This window comes from Gossypium hirsutum, chromosome D08 (genome assembly GCF_007990345.1).
Source record: "Gossypium hirsutum isolate 1008001.06 chromosome D08, Gossypium_hirsutum_v2.1, whole genome shotgun sequence".
Taxonomy (NCBI): domain Eukaryota; kingdom Viridiplantae; phylum Streptophyta; class Magnoliopsida; order Malvales; family Malvaceae; genus Gossypium; species Gossypium hirsutum.
The window spans coordinates 44995806-45015127 of record NC_053444.1 but is presented as its reverse complement, the minus strand read 5'-3'; the positions used below and the strand labels follow the sequence as shown (position 1 = coordinate 45015127).

At 35.8% G+C, this 19322-nt stretch overlaps 3 protein-coding genes and 1 pseudogene across 3 annotated transcripts; 2 read left to right on the top strand and 2 right to left on the bottom strand.

The window, feature by feature from the left end:
• Positions 1-1196: 1196 nt before the first annotated feature.
• LOC121220342 (GDP-Man:Man(3)GlcNAc(2)-PP-Dol alpha-1,2-mannosyltransferase-like) lies at positions 1197-4626 on the bottom strand (annotated as a pseudogene).
• A 6812-nt stretch (positions 4627-11438) lies between these two features.
• LOC107944565 (heat shock protein 83) lies at positions 11439-14512 on the top strand. The gene is made up of 4 exons (XM_016878378.2): positions 11439-11755; positions 12134-12275; positions 12373-12653; positions 12752-14512. The coding sequence occupies exons 1-4, from the start codon at positions 11615-11617 to the stop codon at positions 14300-14302; spliced, it is 2115 nt and encodes a 704-aa protein (XP_016733867.2). The 5' UTR covers positions 11439-11614; the 3' UTR covers positions 14303-14512.
• A 552-nt stretch (positions 14513-15064) lies between these two features.
• Positions 15065-17176, top strand: LOC121220341 (pentatricopeptide repeat-containing protein At4g21300). Its single transcript, XM_041100030.1, has one exon. It carries the CDS (start codon positions 15065-15067, stop codon positions 17174-17176), a length of 2112 nt encoding a protein of 703 aa, XP_040955964.1.
• Positions 17177-17199: 23 nt separating this feature from the next.
• LOC107947792 (40S ribosomal protein S10-1) lies at positions 17200-18899 on the bottom strand. The gene is made up of 5 exons (XM_016882316.2): positions 18764-18899; positions 18622-18670; positions 18246-18522; positions 17995-18124; positions 17200-17561 (listed from the first exon to the last, which is right to left on the bottom strand). Exons 1-5 carry the CDS (start codon positions 18764-18766, stop codon positions 17478-17480), a joined length of 543 nt encoding a protein of 180 aa, XP_016737805.2. The 5' UTR covers positions 18767-18899; the 3' UTR covers positions 17200-17477.
• Between the last annotated feature and the right edge of the window lie 423 nt (positions 18900-19322).

Here is a 19322-nt window from a genome sequence, read left to right as displayed (position 1 = left end):
ATTTAGAGAATCACTAGTAAAAGAATTAGCTTTTAGTATTATTTGGTAGGTTTTATTTCATCATAGAAAAGTTCTACTTTCATTGTTTGATTTTCATTATTTTATTATTATTTGATATTTAATAATAATTTTATTATTTAATACCAACAATATTTTTTTTCTTATGAGGTTGAATAAAAGAACTGAAATCAAAATGCAGTTAATTGAATTAAAAATTAAACAAGTTGACATAAAAGAATCTCCCTTGATGGAAGATGATGATGAAAATAATAAATTGAATAATATCAAAGATTAAGAACCTGACCATGTTTTTGTAATATTATTAGTTTTTATTTTTTAATTAAAATTTATTTTTAGAGCACGTTTGATTCGCTGTATTAGAATGGAGGCGTAATGGAATAGAGGCGTAATGGAATAGAGGCGTAATAGTATTCTTGTGTTTGGTTGAATGGAAATGGAGGTGTAATAGCATAAGGGAAAAAACTAAAATGACTAGAATACCTTTAGCAGAAATTTGTTTAGGTAAATGATTATTATTATTGTTATTAAATTTTAATAAGATTATTAGTATCAATAATAAATAATTTAATCATATTTTAACATAATTATTATTAAATATATTTTAATTAAAATATATAATTTAATAAAATTCTTAATAATCAATATTCTTATATAAATTTACTAAAATCATAATATATGATACTATAAAATATAATTTAACATAATTATTATTAAATATATTTTAATTAAAATATATAATTTAATAAAATTCTTAATAATCAATATTCTTATATGAATTTACTAAAATCATAATATATGATACTATAAAATATAATTTGAAATAATAATTATTAAATATATTTTAATTAAAATATATGATTTAATAAAATTCTTAATAATCAATATTCTTATATGAATTTACTAAAATCATAGTATATGATACTATAAAATATAATTTGAAATAATTATTATTAAATATATTTTAATTAAAATATATGATTTAATAAAATTTAAAATAATTATTACTAATAAATTTTCTTATATGAATTTGTATAATTTAAAATAATTATTATTAAATATAATTTAATAATAATATATGATTTCATAAAATTCTTGATAATAAATTTTCTTATATAAATTTGTATAATTTAAAATAATTAATATTAAATAGGGCAGTAATTGAATGAGCAATCCAATGAACCAAACATGATCCTCAATTCCTTCAAGTATGTTTTCAAATCAAAATTAAGAGTATGTTTTCAAATCAAAATTAAGAGTATATCTATTTTGTTGACAAATCTAAACTAAGCTTTTTCTAATGACTGGATCGAAAGGGTGAAGAACCCAATAAACAAGAACAAGTATAACTATTGTTTTCTATGTCAGTGTGATCTTCTAATGCAATCCTATAACTAGGAAGAACCGCATATAATTGGTCGGATTGCGGCTTTGAGATCATTGTAAAATCTTTGCTCCGAAAATCTAGTAGCTCTTCTCCTTGTTGCTGTAGCTATCTTGAGTCTTTCAGACTCAGGCATCTTCACGATTTTCAGGACTGCATCTACATATTCTTCTACATTTTGAGCAATAAATCCTGTTTGTTGTCCACTTCATCTAAAACAATGTCCATTTTCGGGCCAGCAGAATTATGAGCTGAGGGGGTCAAGCAAAATGAATATCATTTTAAAAACATTTTTAAAATGGAAAACAAAAGTAGCTCGAATCAGAAATTATAATATCAGTTGCCATGCTAGCTCACCTATAGGTATGGCTCCTGCAGCCATGTACTCTACAACACTAATGCCAAAGTGCTCGTCTATCATTGAGTGGATTCCAGCAACAACCCGCCCAAAAGACTTACCAAGTCCCTGCATAGTGTATGAAACCGATCAAACAAAGAGTTAAAACATATATATTGTAGTAACGCAAATGTAGACAAACTTGATTATCTACTAATCATCAATTTTCGGATGATTTTCATTTAGCGAGAGGATCCAACTAAACTTATACGTAATTGTTCTTACCAATACATCACGTTTTTATGGAATTCCACATCGTCTTGAATGTTCAATTGCACTGCTTTGTCTTTCAAATTCTGGAGTCTTTCCTTGTCTGATTTATTTCGGCAACTACCTACAAACTGCAACTTAGGTCTTCGAGAGTGTTCATCTAGTTTTTTTATGGCAACAGAAAATGCCTCAAGTTGAAGACTATGTGCCTGAGTCAAAAAAAATCAAACTGTAAAGAGTTTCTAGAACTAATCAAGGTTCCAAAACTGAAACACCGGAACCATTAAAAATTTAGCTTGAAGATCTATGTAAGTATGTGCACCTTCTCGGGACGAAATTGTGCAACAGATATGATTTTTGGAGTTTCCACCGACCTTTCCAAAGGAAGTGCCTGTTTCAGATGTAAACTGGTAAGAAATCACAGATGAATGGCACTAAAAAATATAAAATTCACTATGATTGGTGATGAATAACGAGAAACAGAACCTGAAGTCCTGAAGTATCACAAGGTGGATAAACTCGCTTAATGCTCTTAGGAATACCCCAAAGCTTCTCGATGTGAGACTGAGTCCATGAAGAGTTGACCATTACAAGATGTGCATAAGATCCCACCATTACAAAATTTGTTTGGAAGGACTTGTTAAATAGACTACTTGTATATACTTGTTGCATAAATTGTGAGACAAAAATGTATGAACAAATCCAAGAACAATAACAGCAATTGCTTATGCAATTCAATATCAAATCTTTCTAGATTTAATGTTTGGATTTTAAGAAGTTAAGGGGGGGAATCCCTTTCTTGGACTGGATAATATTTTGAACAAATGCAACAACAACAACAACTGTTTAACAAAGCTGAAGTAAGAAGCAGCTCAAACATTAAAACTAAACAGTTGAGCAAATTCAAAACTAATTGCATAATAGATTTAATGACTGTCATTTGCTTTAAGATTGAAATTTTGAAACTTGAAAAATGAAATGACTAAAAATATTCCTGTCGGATAACATGGACTAAATCTACAACTTTTAAGCATAATAAAGGGCTAATAGTAGAATTTAACCAAACAGATTTAATTGTTGTTAAGACTACAATTTCATAATTTGAAAAAGTACATGTACTAAATCCACAACTTAAGCAAAGTACAAAGTCTAATAGCTGAATTTGGCCAAACAACATATATACTAGTAGATCAAAATGAACTGAAAGTTTAAAAGAACGAGAGATGAAGCAAACATCCTATGTCTTGCATACAACACAAATGCCAGAATCAAAGCAAACTTAGCCACTGCTCAAACATATGTTGAAATTGAGCAGCCTAACTCACTCTCTTATTTATCTATAAGAAGATGGAAGATGCTTATGTTTGCTACAACACTATTACTCAATGCATATCTGGATTCAGGGAATATAACTTTTCAAGGACTTGGAAAAGCAAATCATACCTAAGCCAAGTCTACATAAAAAAGAATGTAAAAATGATGGGGGAAAGGTACCAGCAGCCTCCAGTTGTTTCTGAAGTTCCTGGTCAACAGCATCATTTTCAGCCTAGACAACAGGGGTAAAATGAAAATGAAAATAGAAAATTCCAACAACTAATTTAAAACGAACAACATTATTGAACAAACTATATTACTTGAAGTTCAACAATCCTTCTAAGTTGAGCAAACCACCATCACAATTTACATGTGAAAACTAGAATAACAGTTAGCTTCCATCAAGATACAGTATTACCAATTAAAAAAAATATCGTCCATATCAATAAATTCATCAAATGGCTTCTGAGTGACATACAGATTAGACGTTCCTTCTACCATTGCCATCAGCAACACTAGAAAAAGCAATTCTATCTAGCTTTTCACAAATAACTAAAACTAAAGAATTGAAAGGGCAAGGGAAGGGATTGTAAAATGGATTTTGATTCAATGTGACATGAAAAGTAAACATTGGTTCAAAATAATTATAATGATAGGTTAAGGAAAGTACTTCCATTGTAGTGGTGAACTCCAAATTTGCACAACATGGCATAATACTCGATCTCCGACTTCCTAAGATGAGGGTAGTTGTTGGCAATAATAATCAATTTACCTACAACACACAACAAAATAAGTATACATGTCTTCCAATGCTCAATCAACATTATATTAGCAACACAAAGGGAAAAATTGATTTTCAAACAGAATCTGTTTAAACACTATCTCCCAAAATGGAATTCATTCACTTTTAGTTTACTATTCAAAACAAGAAATCAAACCCATCATTTTTCATATAACAAAACAAACTACAAGTGACAGAGATGTTCAAAACAACAACCAGATTGCTCGACATTTCAATATGGGATAGGAATAAGTTCAATTTTAAAGAAACAATGGAATACCTTTGGAGCTTCTGAGAGATTTGAGAACAGTTTTGTAACCCAAAGTGTATTTCCCACTTTTCATAATGAGAGCCAATCTGTTGTTAATGCTCCCATGGGTCTTCTTCTGCATCAAAATACCATCATCAACAACATAAAAATGAATTAGCATGTTTTCAGAAAATTTAGGTTAAATATTCAAAAAAAAAAGAAGAAGAGAAAATGAGTGAAAGGGTCTTTACGGTCTTCTTGGCGGCAACCATTGTCGTCGGAAGACAGGAGATCTTCGGCGAGAAGGGAACTGGAGGTTTGGTTCGCTGGCAGCTTCTGTTGATGTTGGGAGGGAGAGGGTGGGGTGGGGTGGGGTGGAGAATCGATTTCGGTTTGGGAGGGTAAAAGGGAGACCGATTAGGCAATCTTTGATTTTGGAACGTAATAGCAAATCGGCGCTGAAGCAGAGAAAAGTCGAATCCGTCCACAACGTAATAGGCCCGTATTAGGGCAATGCAACAAACCAAACAGGGTATTCAATAGGGCCACAGATTAGGGGTGTAATGGCTAATCCATTACACCCAACCAAACATGGTGTTATTATTTTGAAGAAGTTGAATGTTTGAATTTGTCTTAATATAATTTCTTTTTAATTTTTTTACGAAGTAGAAATTTTTTTATGAAAATAGGAAGTTGAATTTTTTATTTAATTTATTATATATTTTTATTTTTTTACATTTTTAACTAAATTATGGTTATAACATTTAATTTAAAAATTAATATTTTTTATTACCTCCCTAACTTTACTCATAATTTATATTATTTTTTAATATAATGTTTTCAATAATTAAAATATATAATTTTATGATGAATTCTGTGAAACGCGAGAGTAGCAACGAAGGAGAATATGTAAAACGTTCAACAAATAAGGTTCGTATCAGGGAGACAGAGTGAGATCCGGATGTGGCAATGGATTTAGCTTCGATTACAAAGAAACCTTTGTCATGGAAGCATCGTTTAATAGGGACTGGCCTTCAGGCTGAAGGACAGACAACAACTTCGAATGTTTTTTTCTGATGAAGGGGAATTCGAGTTGTCGAAAACAGATGTCGTGTGTTCTTTAGTTAATGGCATTCCATCGATCAATTTCTCTGAATGGGTAAACTAGATCCTAATTAACGACATGGCTCATACATTGGTAATTAAGCTTCTGGGAAGAAGCATGGGTATATTGTGCTTCATAATAAAGCTCGTTCTTTGTGGAAATCGTCTCAACCGTTTTGCTTAATGGATGTTGAAAATGGTTATTTCTTAGCTAAATTTCAAAGCCCGGAGGACTTTAAGAAGGTCCTATGTCAAGGACCTTGGATTGTTTATGGGAAGTACCTAACCTTACAACCTTGGTCCATGGATTTTAACATAGCACAACCTTACCCCCATATGGTCATGGCATGGATTCGGCTTCCTAGATTGCCATGCATATGTACAAACGGAGAATCCTGTGGGAAATAGGAAGATTAGTAGGGAAAGTAGCAAAACTTGATTTTAATATGGATAATGGGGTTAGGGGACGGTTCGCAAGGATGGCGGTATAAGTAAATCTGGAGAAAGTATTGATCTCTCAAGTTTTGGTCAACGAAGCACTGCAGAGAGTTGAATACGAGTACCTACCCACCATTTGTTTTTCTTGTGGCCATTATGGCCACATAAAAGAAATTTGTCCTAAAAGAATGAATGAACCAAAAGAATCTGAGGAAAGTGTCACACATGGAGAAGGAGAACAAACAAGAAACACAACTTCAAACACGGATGACTTACCAAAGAATTCAGATGGTTATGGCCCTTGGATACTAGTGGAAAGGAGAGGTAGACGACCACCAAGGACGACCAAGAGAAGTGGCAGTCAGGACTCTAGACCAACAAATAATTCAAGGTTTCATGCTTTGGAAACCCTAGCTGAAGATGAGGGTATCCAAGAACAAGGGTCTGGACTAGGGATCGAAACGGGCCAAAGAAAGATAGGCCCAGATGTTTCACATGTAATGAAAGAGGCAGAACCGTCACATATAGGTCTGGGTTAGCAAGGGAATATTGTGAGTAGCCCATAGCATAGAGAATTGGGTCGAAGCAGGTCTATTGAAGCTAGGGGGTTAGGAATTGCTATGGGCAACAGATGAGCGAGCCTTGTTGAGTTGGATATAGGGGAAGAAGTGGGTGCATCCAACCTAAGCCTGGGGCAATGTGGACTGAATGGAAAGAGTCTTCTAGTTATGGGGTTGGATCAACACAAGCTCGTTGAGGAGATAGGCCCCGAAGAAAGACCTAAAGAGGGGATTGGTAAAGGTGGTTGGAGAGGACCAGTCCGGTAAAAGAAGGCCCAAACATGTTAGCAGTTAGGGTTAGAGGGAAAGGGGAGACCTACCTGGTACACGGCGGCGACGCCTTGACGGAAGAAAGAATCTTTCCTAGTTCGTTGGAGTCTGATGTTGTGGAGCAAATAAGATCGAACCGAGAGGAGCATGCACGAAGTACAGTGCTTTTTGAGGAGAAGGGAGAAGAGGCGACAAAAGAAAAACGCCTTACAGGGGTCGTGATGGAAGCTAGCTCTCATTCTAGTCAGCAATCGAGACCTGATAAATTGCAGGAGGTGATGATGTTCATAATGAAAGGCATATTGGATTCGAGTCAGTGTTCAGTGGTGGCATTTAAGGGAAATATTCGCCTCGATTCTTCGATGGGTTCACCCGTAGGTAGGCTTGGGGTCGTGGGTCATCACGCAGTGCAAGGAATTTTACGCGCTGGACGGGGTAAGTCTAGTGGGAATAGGCAGGGCAAGAAGCTTAATAAAATTATTAGGGACAAGGGCAGTCCTTTCAAAGCCTCTTCCCCAAGAGTCCCCTTGGCTGAGCCAGTAAGTAGCATTCTTGAACTTTTACAAAGTCAGTTCCAATAAGGTTTGGTAACTGAGGTATCTAAGGAAGTGGGTGTAAGCCCAGATGTTCAAGAGAGTGAACTACTTACAGGATTATTTTTTTAATAATGAATGTCAATTCATCTTTACTCACTTGGAACTATTAAGAGACCGCAAGTGCAAAGTTTCTACACCTTTTTAAAGTGTAAAGTATGGATTACAAGCCCGATGTCGTTAGCTTGCTAGAAACAAAAGTCAGTGGTGGTAGAACATATGAGATAATTGCAAAGTTAGGATTCCAAAATTCGCATTGGGTTGAAGCACGAGGATTTTCAGGTGGAATCTGGATAAGTTGGAAGAATACGGCCCATCTTGAAATTGTTAAAAATCACCCTCAGTTTATTTTGACAAGGGTATTTATAGGGACTCCTATACAAGTTGTTATGATTGCTTTTGTCTATGGAAGTTCGAATAAAACTAGAAGACGATTGCTGTGAGAAGAATTAAAAAAAACCATCTCTAATACTTCTACTCTTGGATGGCAGTAGGGGACTTTAATGCTATCCTTTCCAAGAGTGACAAAAAGGCAGGCAATATTGTTGAGAGACGTTGCCCTTATTTTGGAGAATTTTTTTAGTCCAATGGGCTACAAGACCTGGGGGTTAGAGGGCCGTCGTTTACCTGGCAGAAAGGTGGGACATTTGAAAGACTAGTTCGAGCTTTGGGGAATTTGGCTTGGATTCAAACTTTTCCAAGGTGTCTCGTAACACATCTTGTAAGAATCAAGTCAGGCCATTGACCTCTTTTTACTAACCTCTGTTTAGAGATTAACTTACTAAAAGGATGTCTTTTCCACTTTCTGGTCGAATGCACCTAGCATCAAAGGTTTTCAAACATCATAAAAGATTTGTAGAACTATTGTGGAGACATGTCTGGCACTTTAGGTAAACTCACTATGGGCCTCAAATAATGGAATAAGAATGTGTATGGGCATATTGGAGTTCACAAATGGAAATCAGTACAATCTTTGAGTCAAATTCAGAAGGAAATAAAAAGGTCAAGTTCAAACACGTTATTAAAAAGGGATATGGATATGAGAGAGGAACTTGAAAAGGTGCTAAATCATGAAGAGTTACTATGGAAGTAAAAACCAAAGTGTGATTGGCTTAAGTTAGAAGATAGGAACATAGTTTTTCCATAGTCGTACAATGTATAGAAGGAAAGTTAATCGCATTAATGCCCTACGTAGTAGGAATAGTGAGTGGTTGTATGATCCAAATGAAATTCAATCTGAAGCATTAGGCTATTTTCAAAAACTATATGGGGAGCTGCTAAGTAAGACGGGGGAGTTACCTCCTAGCCGCTTTCCCCAATTGGAGTAGAATGACATTGAATTTCTAGGGAGAAAAGTCTCAAATGATGAAATTAAAAAGACACTTTTTGATATGACACCATTAAAAGCACCTAAAAGTGCTGGATATCATGTGGTCTTATTCCAGAATCAATGGGATAGCATTAGGGGTACAATTTGTGAATGGCTTAAAGAAGTTTTTAAAGGTAGGCCTATTGATCAAGATTTAAATAACACATTCATTGTTCTTATTCCAAAGATTGCCCAACCTGAGGAGATCTCGCAATTTCGACCCATTAGTCTTTATTCTGAACCCTATAAACTGATTATAAAAGTTATAGAAAATAGTTTCAAAGTAGTATTCCCTAAGATAATTGCACAAAAGCAGGTTGGGTTCATTACAGGATGAAATATATCTGACAATATCATCATTGCAAAAGAGGTGATTCATTCCATGCGAGGGAAAAACAAGAAATGAATGACTATTAAAATTGACTTAGAAAAAGCGTAAAATAGAGTTAGATGGTGTTTCATAGATAGCTCTATCCAAGTAGTAGAAATACCATATTTTTTACGAAAGTTAATCATGTCTGCCATTTCAACGTCCACTATGCAAGTTTTATGGAACGGAGTTCCCACAACAAAATTTAAACCTGCAAGAGGAGTGCGTTAACGATGTCCTCTATCACCTTACTTATTTGTTTTATGTATGGAACGGCTAGGGCACAGTATCAAAGCAGTTGAAATCTCTGATGAATGGAGCCTTATTAAGCTAACTAGAACATGGCCAACTTTATCACATTTATTCTTTGTAGATGATTTGGCAATCTTTTCAAAAGCAGATATAAAACATGGCTTGTTGCTAAAGGATATTTTGGACCGTTTCTGTAGCATTTCAAGACACGGTATAAATGCACAAAAAACTAATATGTTATTCTCTAGAGGGGTTGATGACACTTTAAGAAATCGATTAAGCGGGCTTCTAGGCTTTCAACAGGTTCAAGAGTTAGGATCATACCTAGAAGTTTCGCTTCTACACAAAAGGGTTACAAACTCTACCTTAGGGTTTGCGATCGAGAAAGTCAGAGCTAAATTATGTAATTGGGATGCAAAGTAGTTGTTTATGGAAGACAGATTTACATTAGCTCAATCAATCCTTCTCTCTATTCTGAACTATTTTATGCAGTTCATGCGAATTTCGAAAAGGGTTTGTAAGGAGATAGAGCGATTGGCAAGGCAATCTATATGAGGGTCTAATTCGTGGAAAAAGAAAGTAGCGTCGGTCGATTAGAATTCTATATGCCAACCTTGAGTATGTGGTGACTTGGGCCTTTGACATTTAGAAGACCAAAATGCTTCATTCCTTCTAAAATTAGGGTTTAATCTCGTCTCCAAAAAATAAGCCCTATGGGTTATTATGTTGCGCTCAAAATATAGAGTGAAAGAGAGGATCCCTAATAGCATTGTGCGAGGGAATTGTTCAGCCATTTGGAAAGGGATTGCAAAGGTATAGCCCTTGCTAAAAGAGAATATGTGTTGGTCAATTGGAACAGGAATCTCAGTCCGCTGTTGGGAGGATTCTTGGATCCCTAAAGTAGGATCGTTAAAAGCATACATACCTCCCATTGACAGGCCAATCACAGATTACTCTCTCAAAGATATGGTAACAGACGATGGAGCATGGAATCTTAAGGCTTTTAACGAACATCTGCCAGAAGAAATTGTTAAAAATATTGCAAACATTCCTCCTCCGTATCCACTTGCTGGCCCAGATAAAATCTTCTAGGTACATACTATGAATCAAGGCTTTTTCAGTTAAGAATGCATATCGAATGTTAAAAGAAGAACATGGAATGTGCAAGATGCTAGATGGTGAGTCGTTTGGAAGTACTAGGGACTGCATCAAGTACGTTTCTTCTTATGGCTCGTTTGTAAACAGTGATTGCTTACTAATCTGGAACGTGTACGTAGGGGTTTTGGACAAAATATATCATGCTGAGTCTACCAACATGAGACAGAAGATATTTTGCATGTCTTTAGGGATTGCCCGATTGCTAAAGATGTTTGGAAGTGCTTTGTGCAGGAAGAATACCGACGTTTATGATAAATCCTCAACGTTTGAATATTACTCGACGTTTATGATAAATCCTCAATGTTTAAATAAGAGGATAAAAGTGTTTCAACACGTTAAAACTCACATTCTCTTACAATGACAATAATGTCAATACCAATTGAGTTAAGACTTAATCAATTATAACATGTTTATTTTTTGAAGTATAGAAATGCAAATTTTAGAATACATATTGTATTTTACTCATATTTTGATAATTGATTACTTATATTAATTATTTAAAATTAAAATATTTCATTAAAAATAACAATAATTAAAGCATATATTCATTTTAATAAAAAAACGTAATAAAGCATCTTTTAATTTGGATATTACGGTGATTTATTCTGCTTATCACATGTATAAAATGATGAAATATTGGATTTAATAATATTTCATTAGTAAAATAAAAAAATGAATTAGATTAGCAAAAACTGGAAAAAAATTCATCCGGAATCAAAATGGTCGATCATGAAAAACCCAAAGTGATTTTCTCGAAAGCCCAGTAAGTTACTAAACCCAAAGATCAGATATATATATATAGATGCTAAAAACGCTATGATTGGGCCTTATCTCAGTTATGTAAAACGGCGTCGGCGGCAATTTACCATCCGAACCAAATCCTGGAACGAAGAGGAGAAGGGCGGTTTAAGGACAAAATGGGAAAAGACGAGTATAACAAAATCAAAAAGAAAAGTCTAGAACCCGCGCGAAACCAAATTCCAAGACCTTCCGGTGACCCTCTCTCATCATATATATTTCATCTCTTACTGTCATTCTTTCAAGAGAAAATCCAAAGCGAAATTCAGAAAGAAATTTCCCAGTGTCATCTTAAATCGTGCGCTCCATTTATTCTCCTTAATTTCCCGATCGTTTGATCTGAAAGTGATGGCGGACGTGCATATGGGATCAGAGTCGGAGACCTTCGCATTCCAGGCGGAGATCAACCAGCTCTTGAGCTTGATCATCAACACTTTCTACAGTAACAAAGAGATCTTCCTTCGTGAGCTCATCAGCAATGCTTCTGATGTACGTCCATGTCCTTAATGTCTCCTAATTGTTTCTACTTTCCTGTTTCTGTTTCTTTGCTCTGAGAGAATAAAACAGAGGAACATAATGTTTTCTTTGGATTTGCCTGTTTTTATCGCAGCTTTTAGCTAAATTGTTTCTTACGTATTACCATTTCTTGTTTGGTTATTTTCTTTACTCCAAATCTGGATATGGAGAAAATGGAAATATTTGTATCATAGTTATTTGTAGATGTTGAACAAAAGCTTTCTTCTTTTTCCCGTCTTTTTTGGCTACCAAGAAAGAACGATTTGTTATTTTCTCTTGTTTGCTTTTTTCCAGAGGGATTGATATGTTTGATTTAGAGTATGAAATGCTTTTGGTTTTGGTTTCTCATAGGCATTGGATAAGATTAGATTTGAGGGCTTAACAGACAAGAGCAAGCTTGATGCTCAGCCGGAACTCTTTATCAGAATCATACCTGATAAAGCAAATAAAACTCTCTCTATTGTCGATAGTGGTGTTGGCATGACCAAAGCGGGTACGTACTTAATTAGTTAACAATCTTTTCAATTAGAAAGTAGAAGTTAATTTTCACCTATTCGAATTTGGGATTGTAACTTGGTATTTTTGTTCAGATTTGGTGAATAATTTGGGGACAATTGCAAGGTCTGGAACAAAGGAGTTCATGGAGGCATTGCAGGCGGGAGCTGATGTCAGCATGATTGGTCAGTTTGGGGTAGGGTTTTACTCGGCTTACCTGGTAGCAGAGAAGGTGATTGTCACAACAAAGCACAATGATGATGAGCAATATATTTGGGAGTCTCAGGCTGGTGGGTCTTTTACTGTCACCCGGGATTTGGGTGGTGAACCTCTCGGTAGAGGCACTAAGATTACCCTCTTCCTTAAAGAAGATCAGGTGAGTTATAATTTGTTGCCAATTTGGTGGTACATTTAATAATTCTGTGCATATGATTCTTGTTATTGATGTCTTATTTTTTTGTTTATATATTCTAGTTGGAGTACTTGGAGGAGAGGAGGATAAAGGATCTTGTGAAGAAGCATTCGGACTTTATCAGCTATCCAATTTACCTATGGACTGAGAAGACAATTGAGAAGGAGGTCAGTGATGATGAAGATGAGGAGACGAAGAAGGAAGAGGAAGGGGATGTGGAGGAGGTAGACGAGGACAAAGAAAAGAAGTCGAAGAAGAAGAAGGTTAAGGAGGTGAGCCATGAGTGGCAACTTATTAACAAGCAGAAACCAATTTGGTTGAGAAAGCCGGAGGAGATTACAAAGGAGGAATATGCCTCGTTCTATAAAAGTATCACAAACGATTGGGAGGACCACCTTGCCGTGAAGCACTTTTCTGTCGAGGGACAGCTAGAGTTTAAGGCTATCCTCTTTGTACCTAGGAGAGCCCCGTTTGATCTTTTTGACACAAGGAAGAAGTTGAACAATATTAAGCTCTACGTTAGGAGGGTGTTTATCATGGACAACTGTGAAGAACTCATTCCTGAATACCTGTCTTTTGTCAAAGGCGTTGTGGATTCTGATGATCTTCCTTTGAATATCTCCCGTGAAATGCTGCAGCAGAACAAGATTCTTAAAGTCATTCGAAAGAATCTGGTGAAGAAATGCATTGAAATGTTCTTTGAGATTGCTGAAAACAAAGATGACTACAAGAAGTTCTACGACGCTTTCTCCAAGAACATCAAGCTGGGTATTCATGAAGATAGCCAAAACAGGGCCAAGCTTGCTGACTTGCTAAGGTACTATTCTACGAAGAGTGGTGACGAGATAACCAGCTTAAAGGACTACGTTACTAGGATGAAGGAAGGTCAGAAAGATATCTACTACATTACTGGTGAAAGCAAGAAAGCAGTTGAGAACTCACCTTTCCTTGAGAGACTCAAGAAAAAAGGGTACGAAGTGCTGTTCATGGTCGATGCTATTGACGAGTATGCTGTCGGGCAATTGAAGGAGTACGACGGAAAGAAACTGGTCTCCGCAACTAAAGAAGGGCTAAAGCTCGATGAGGAGTCGGAAGATGAGAAGAAGAAAAGAGAAGAGAAGAAGAAGTCGTTTGAGAACCTTTGTAAGACGATTAAAGAGATTCTAGGAGACAAGGTTGAGAAGGTGGTTGTGTCTGATAGGATTGTTGACTCTCCCTGCTGCTTGGTCACAGGAGAATACGGATGGACGGCCAATATGGAGAGGATCATGAAAGCCCAGGCTCTGAGAGATAACAGCATGAGCGCTTACATGTCGAGCAAGAAAACAATGGAAATCAACCCAGACAATGGCATAATGGAGGAGCTAAGGAAGAGAGCAGAAGTTGACAAAAATGACAAATCAGTCAAGGACTTGGTACTTCTACTATACGAGACTGCTCTTTTGACTTCTGGATTCAGCCTGGATGATCCCAACACATTTGCAGGAAGAATTCACAGAATGTTGAAGTTGGGTTTGAGCATTGATGAGGATGAAACTGCTGTTGACGACGTTGACATGCCATCTTTGGAGGAAGAGACCAACGAGGAAAGCAAGATGGAAGAGGTCGATTGAGTAGTTAAATGCAAAAAAAAACATATATAGTCGGTAAATATGCGTGTCCAATAGTTTTATGTTTGGAGTGTAAGTTTATCGGTGGTCATTGTGGGGGGTTTGTCTTGTCGCCACTTACCGTGTTACCTTGGTAATGTTACTAGCTAGTTTTGTATTGGTGGGTATATACATGCAAAATCTCAATTTCCAATACGAAGTTATGTTTGGCTTCCTTTTTTTCTTACCATTAGACAAGTGACATCAGACCTCTCGATTCTTATTTTTATTTAAACTTGATTCGAGTTTAGAATTTTGTCTAAATTTATTTATATTTGTAAAAAATAAACTAAATTATTTTATGCTATTTATATAATTTTTTAATTTTTTACAAAATATTTATATGATTTATTTTAATATTTAATATTTTAATATTTTTTATTTATTGAAAACTTTTTATATATTATCTTAACTTAATTTTTTATGTGTTTTAAATTAAATAATATATAAAAAATATATCATATTATATTATAAACTTAAAAAACGGATCAGGTTAAATCGGGCTTAAGGTTTGAATGTTTAAACTCATCTTCAATTCATGTTTTAAATGGATTTAATATTTTTGTTTAAATTTATTTTTAAAATTTAATGTTTTTGCTTAAATTTTAATTTTGGAGTGGTATAAATTTTAAATTTCGGGCGGGATATACAGGTCTATTCATCAGGTATGAACTGAAATAAGAATCGTTCTCTGGCCATTGGTTGTAAAATTCTTGGCTGTTTCAGATGATCACTGTGCAGAGCTTGCCTATTCTCCAATTTCCTAAGCAAGGAAAGAAAACTAAGGATGACAGCCCTTATCGATTGCGAAATTCATTATCAAACCATAACTTCTCATATCAGCTTTTAGCTCTTGACTCTGTTTCAACAGTCCAATTATTAAGATCATGCACTGGTTCCAGGAATTTAGAATTGGGTTCTTGCATTCACGCCGTAGTACTGAAGTCTAGGTTGCAAACAAATGTCTTTGTTGACAACTCTCTTCTGCAAATGTACGCGAAATGTGGATGTATTGAAGAAGCCAAAAATCTGTTTGATAATATGCCTGAGAGAACCGTGGCATCATGGACATCGATGATTTCAGGTTACTGCCACAACGGGTTGCCTGACGAAGGGGTTTCCACTTTTGTTCAGATGCTGGAGAATGAGTACCCCAACGAATTCACGCTAGCTGCTGCTTTACAAGCTGCTGCACAACATTTCAATCCTAGTTTCATCTGTATTTTACACGGTTACATAGTCAAGAGTGGATTTCTCGAAGATAACTTTCTGCAGAACTCTTTGATTAGTGCGTATGCAAAATCTGGTATTTTAGAAGATGCAATTAAGCTCCTTGAGAGATTTAGTTCCAGGGATGTTGTTTCTTGGACTTGTGTTATTTCAGGTTCTGTGCTACATGGATTCATGCAAGAAGCGCTTCTAGCATTCTTCAGGATGCAAGAAGATGGTGTTATACCGAATGAGGTGACAATTTTGAGCATTATACATGCATGTTCCTTCATTGGACGACTGCAGATATTACAATGGGTTCATGGATTGGTTTCAAAACTGGGGTGGTGTCGACAGGAACTTGTATTGAATTCTATGGCTGAGATGTACTTAACTAACGGGTACATCAGAGAAGGAATACAACTTTTTTCAGGATATTGTTTTTATGGTGAAGAACACTATCTTAACCCGGCGACAATGGCTACTCTCCTGCAGTTTTGTGGTCATTCCAATAATTTGAAGCTGGGGAAAGAACTCCATGGTTACCTAATCAAGCATAGATTTTCTTCTTGTGTTGTAGAAAATTCCCTGATCGACATGTATGCAGAAAATGAGCAAAACGATTCAGCCATTCGAGTCTTTGCAAGGATGAATGAGAGAGACATTGTTTCCTGGAATTCATTGATCACGTGTCTCATCAAAAATGGTGAATTCCATGAAGCCTTAGAGCTACTTAAACATATTCACTGCAACGGTAGAGGAGAGATGCGTCCAGATTTCATCAGCACATTGGCATCCATTCAAGCTTGTTCAAACTTGTCATCACTCATGCCAGGGCAAGTTATTCATGGTTACATAACAAAAGCTGGATTAATCTCTGATATCTTCATTCAAAATGCTTTGGTAGACATGTATGCAAGATCAGGCAGGTTGAGTTTAGCAGAGAAAATCTTCAAGGAAATGCCCGCAAAAGATCCAAGTTCATGGAATACATTAATTGCTGCATACGGAATCAATGGGAATGGGAGGCTTGCTCTACAGGCTTTCTCCAAACTGAATACATCCAGTCCATACAAGCCTAACGCTATCACCTTCACCAACATCCTTTCTGCATGCTCCCATACAGGACTGGTTGAAGAAGGCTACGAAATCTTCAATCACATGCAGAAAGAGTGGGGAGTGGAACCAAGTATGGAACATTTTGTTTGCATGGTGGATCTGTTAGGGAGATCAGGAAAACTTGAGGAAGCAGAAGCCTTTATAAAGGAAATGCCTATTACACCAAGCAATGATGTATGGTATGCTTTACTGGGTGCATGTGGGTTCCATGGAAATATCTGCATAGCTGAAAGAGTAACAGAGAAGCTGTCTATCCAGGATCCCGAAGGCATAGTTTGGAGGGTAGCATTATCAAACATTCATGCTAGCAGGGGCCAGTGGGAAGATGTTGTCAAGGTTAGGGCTCAGCTTAGACAAGGTATGAAAAAGGATGGCGGATGGAGCACTGTTGAGGTAGAAGGAGTGATGTTCAAGTTCATGGTAAATGATACAAGACACCTAGAGAGTAAATCTATCTATGCTGCTGTAAATGGAATCATGAAACATGTAAAAGAATGCGTTATAAATTAATTGTATGCGGTTGAACAGCAGCATTCATGAAAAATGTAGAATTATATGTTTGAAGAGAGCAGGATTCCACAATGTTACAAGCTTGAATGAAAATTTCAGTACTACAGTGCAACAAACACCACAAAATGTGTATGATCAAATAGCAAAGAAAACATTGGTCCTAAAGTCCATTCGGATGAACCAAAGAGTAGCAATATTTTATAAGCATCAAACAACTAAATTGAAAAGCATAACACAAACTTCTATCAACTTCAACAACCACCTAGACTGACAAAACTATCTGTCATGAAAAACCATCGTCTCAAGGAAGACCTGCACTGCCTGCAGGTCCAGCACCACCATAACCACCACCTCCTCGACCAAAGGCAGGCCTTGTTCCAGGGCCCTGCAAGTTCACATGTAAGAAATTATATCAGCCTTTCTATTATTAGAAACATAACCTCATCAATCATCAATGGGTACACATGTTTTCAAGCAATCATATAAACATTTCATCCTTCAAAGTGAAATAACTAGCATCTAACAGGCACAAATCTTCCAAGAGCAGCCACAAAAGTAACATTTACATCACAATGAAACTAATCTTAAGCCACCAACAAGCAATCACAACTAACCATGACTATGCGTACTTTTGATCAAATTTGAGATCAATAGGGTTCAGCAGAGGCAAAAAAAAAAAAAGGTTCCAAAATGGACAAAGAAACTCAGATAACTAAGATACACACCACAAATCATAATGTACAATCCAACACTTAACATGCATTTGACCATCAGCTATTCATACGTAAAAAGTTAAAAATTTATAAAAGCAACATTACCCTGAATGAAGGCTGATAGTCAGCCGGAGCTCCTCCCTTGTCACCAAAATCACCTCCTCCTCTTGGACCTCCACGGTAGCCATCTCTATCACCAAATCTCCTCTCACCGTCACCAAAGCGAGGAGGACCACTGATTCATAACCATCAAAACCCATAATTACAAAGAAAGAAATTTTCATCAAATTCTATATGGAAAAGAAAAGCCTAACTTTTTTATTAAATAAAAGAGCAAAGAACTCCAAAACTATTACCGTGGGCGGTCACCAGGAGGGCCCATGGGACGACCAGCAGGCTTAGCTTGTTTCTTCAAAGTAGCGGGAACAATCTCAGAAGGAAGATTCAGATATGTCCTAAGGAACTCAATGCCATCATTGGTAAGGTACCAGTAATAATGCATCCATGCAAAAGTTTCACGCACGTATTCTTTTGACTTGAAGCTTTGCATCAGCTTTATGACTTGAAGATTGGGAACATCGATTTCTGGGTGCTTCGCCAAGTTGTAATCTTTCTTTGCATAGCAAACACCCTCTAGAAAACAAAACATAAAAACCCAGATTTTAAATCCAAATATCCAAATGTAATGCAAAACTCGAAATCGATATGAGAATTATTTTTTTATTTGGTTACCTTGAAAGAGGTACTTGGAGATCTCGCGGCGGTTCTTCTCTGGAATGATCTAGGAAGCAACAAAACAAACGTATTAAAGACATTATCTTGTAAACATTTTCTAGGAAAGCAAAGGAAAGAAGTAGAAAGCGAGAGAAAGTACCATGGCTGCTATGAGATAGGAGGAAGAGGAGGCGGCGAAGATAGTCTGCTAAAATGGAGATTTTCCTTTTGCTTTATTGCATAACAACAGAAAAAACCCTAGTGTAGCTATTTTCCTTCTTTATTATATTAATTTTTCGGCGTTGGGTTTTATTTTGGGCTATTAATTATCTTTTATTATCAGGCCTAAAATTGGAATTTGGGCTCAATGTTGCAGAACCACCACTATGATCTAGCCTTATGTATGATAATGATGATATAATCAGATCATGACACACCCATAATGTCCATAAAAAATTATGTAAAAATTAGATACGAAATACCTATAATGTCATTAAAAAATTGAGATTGAAATGATATGGTTGAGTCTCATCATCAAAGGTGAGTATTTATTTAAAATTTATATAAAGATATATAAAGATAAAAACATTCTTATAATAATATTTGTTATTTAGAATAAATCTCAAATTTATATATAAATTTTAATCTAATATATAATATCATACTTAGATTTTAATTTAGTGTAACTGTGTATATGAAATTTTAATTTTGACTCAATT

Bases quoted from the DNA above. Each gene is read 5' to 3' on its own strand.
- LOC107947792 (XM_016882316.2), bottom strand. The intron at 18,523-18,621 runs GTAACCAAATAA...TTTGTTTTCTAG, and splicing joins CTCCAAGTACCTCTTTCAAG to AGGGTGTTTGCTATGCAAAG. The intron at 17,562-17,994 runs GTAATGTTGCTT...GTGAACTTGCAG, and splicing joins ACTATCAGCCTTCATTCAGG to GGCCCTGGAACAAGGCCTGC.
- LOC107944565 (XM_016878378.2), top strand. From the start codon at position 11,615: ATGGCGGACGTGCATATGGGATCAGAGTCGGAGACCTTCGCATTCCAG. The intron at 12,276-12,372 runs GTACGTACTTAA...ATTTTTGTTCAG, and splicing joins TGTTGGCATGACCAAAGCGG to ATTTGGTGAATAATTTGGGG. The intron at 12,654-12,751 runs GTGAGTTATAAT...TATATATTCTAG, and splicing joins TCTTCCTTAAAGAAGATCAG to TTGGAGTACTTGGAGGAGAG.
- LOC121220341 (XM_041100030.1), top strand. From the start codon at position 15,065: ATGATCACTGTGCAGAGCTTGCCTATTCTCCAATTTCCTAAGCAAGGA.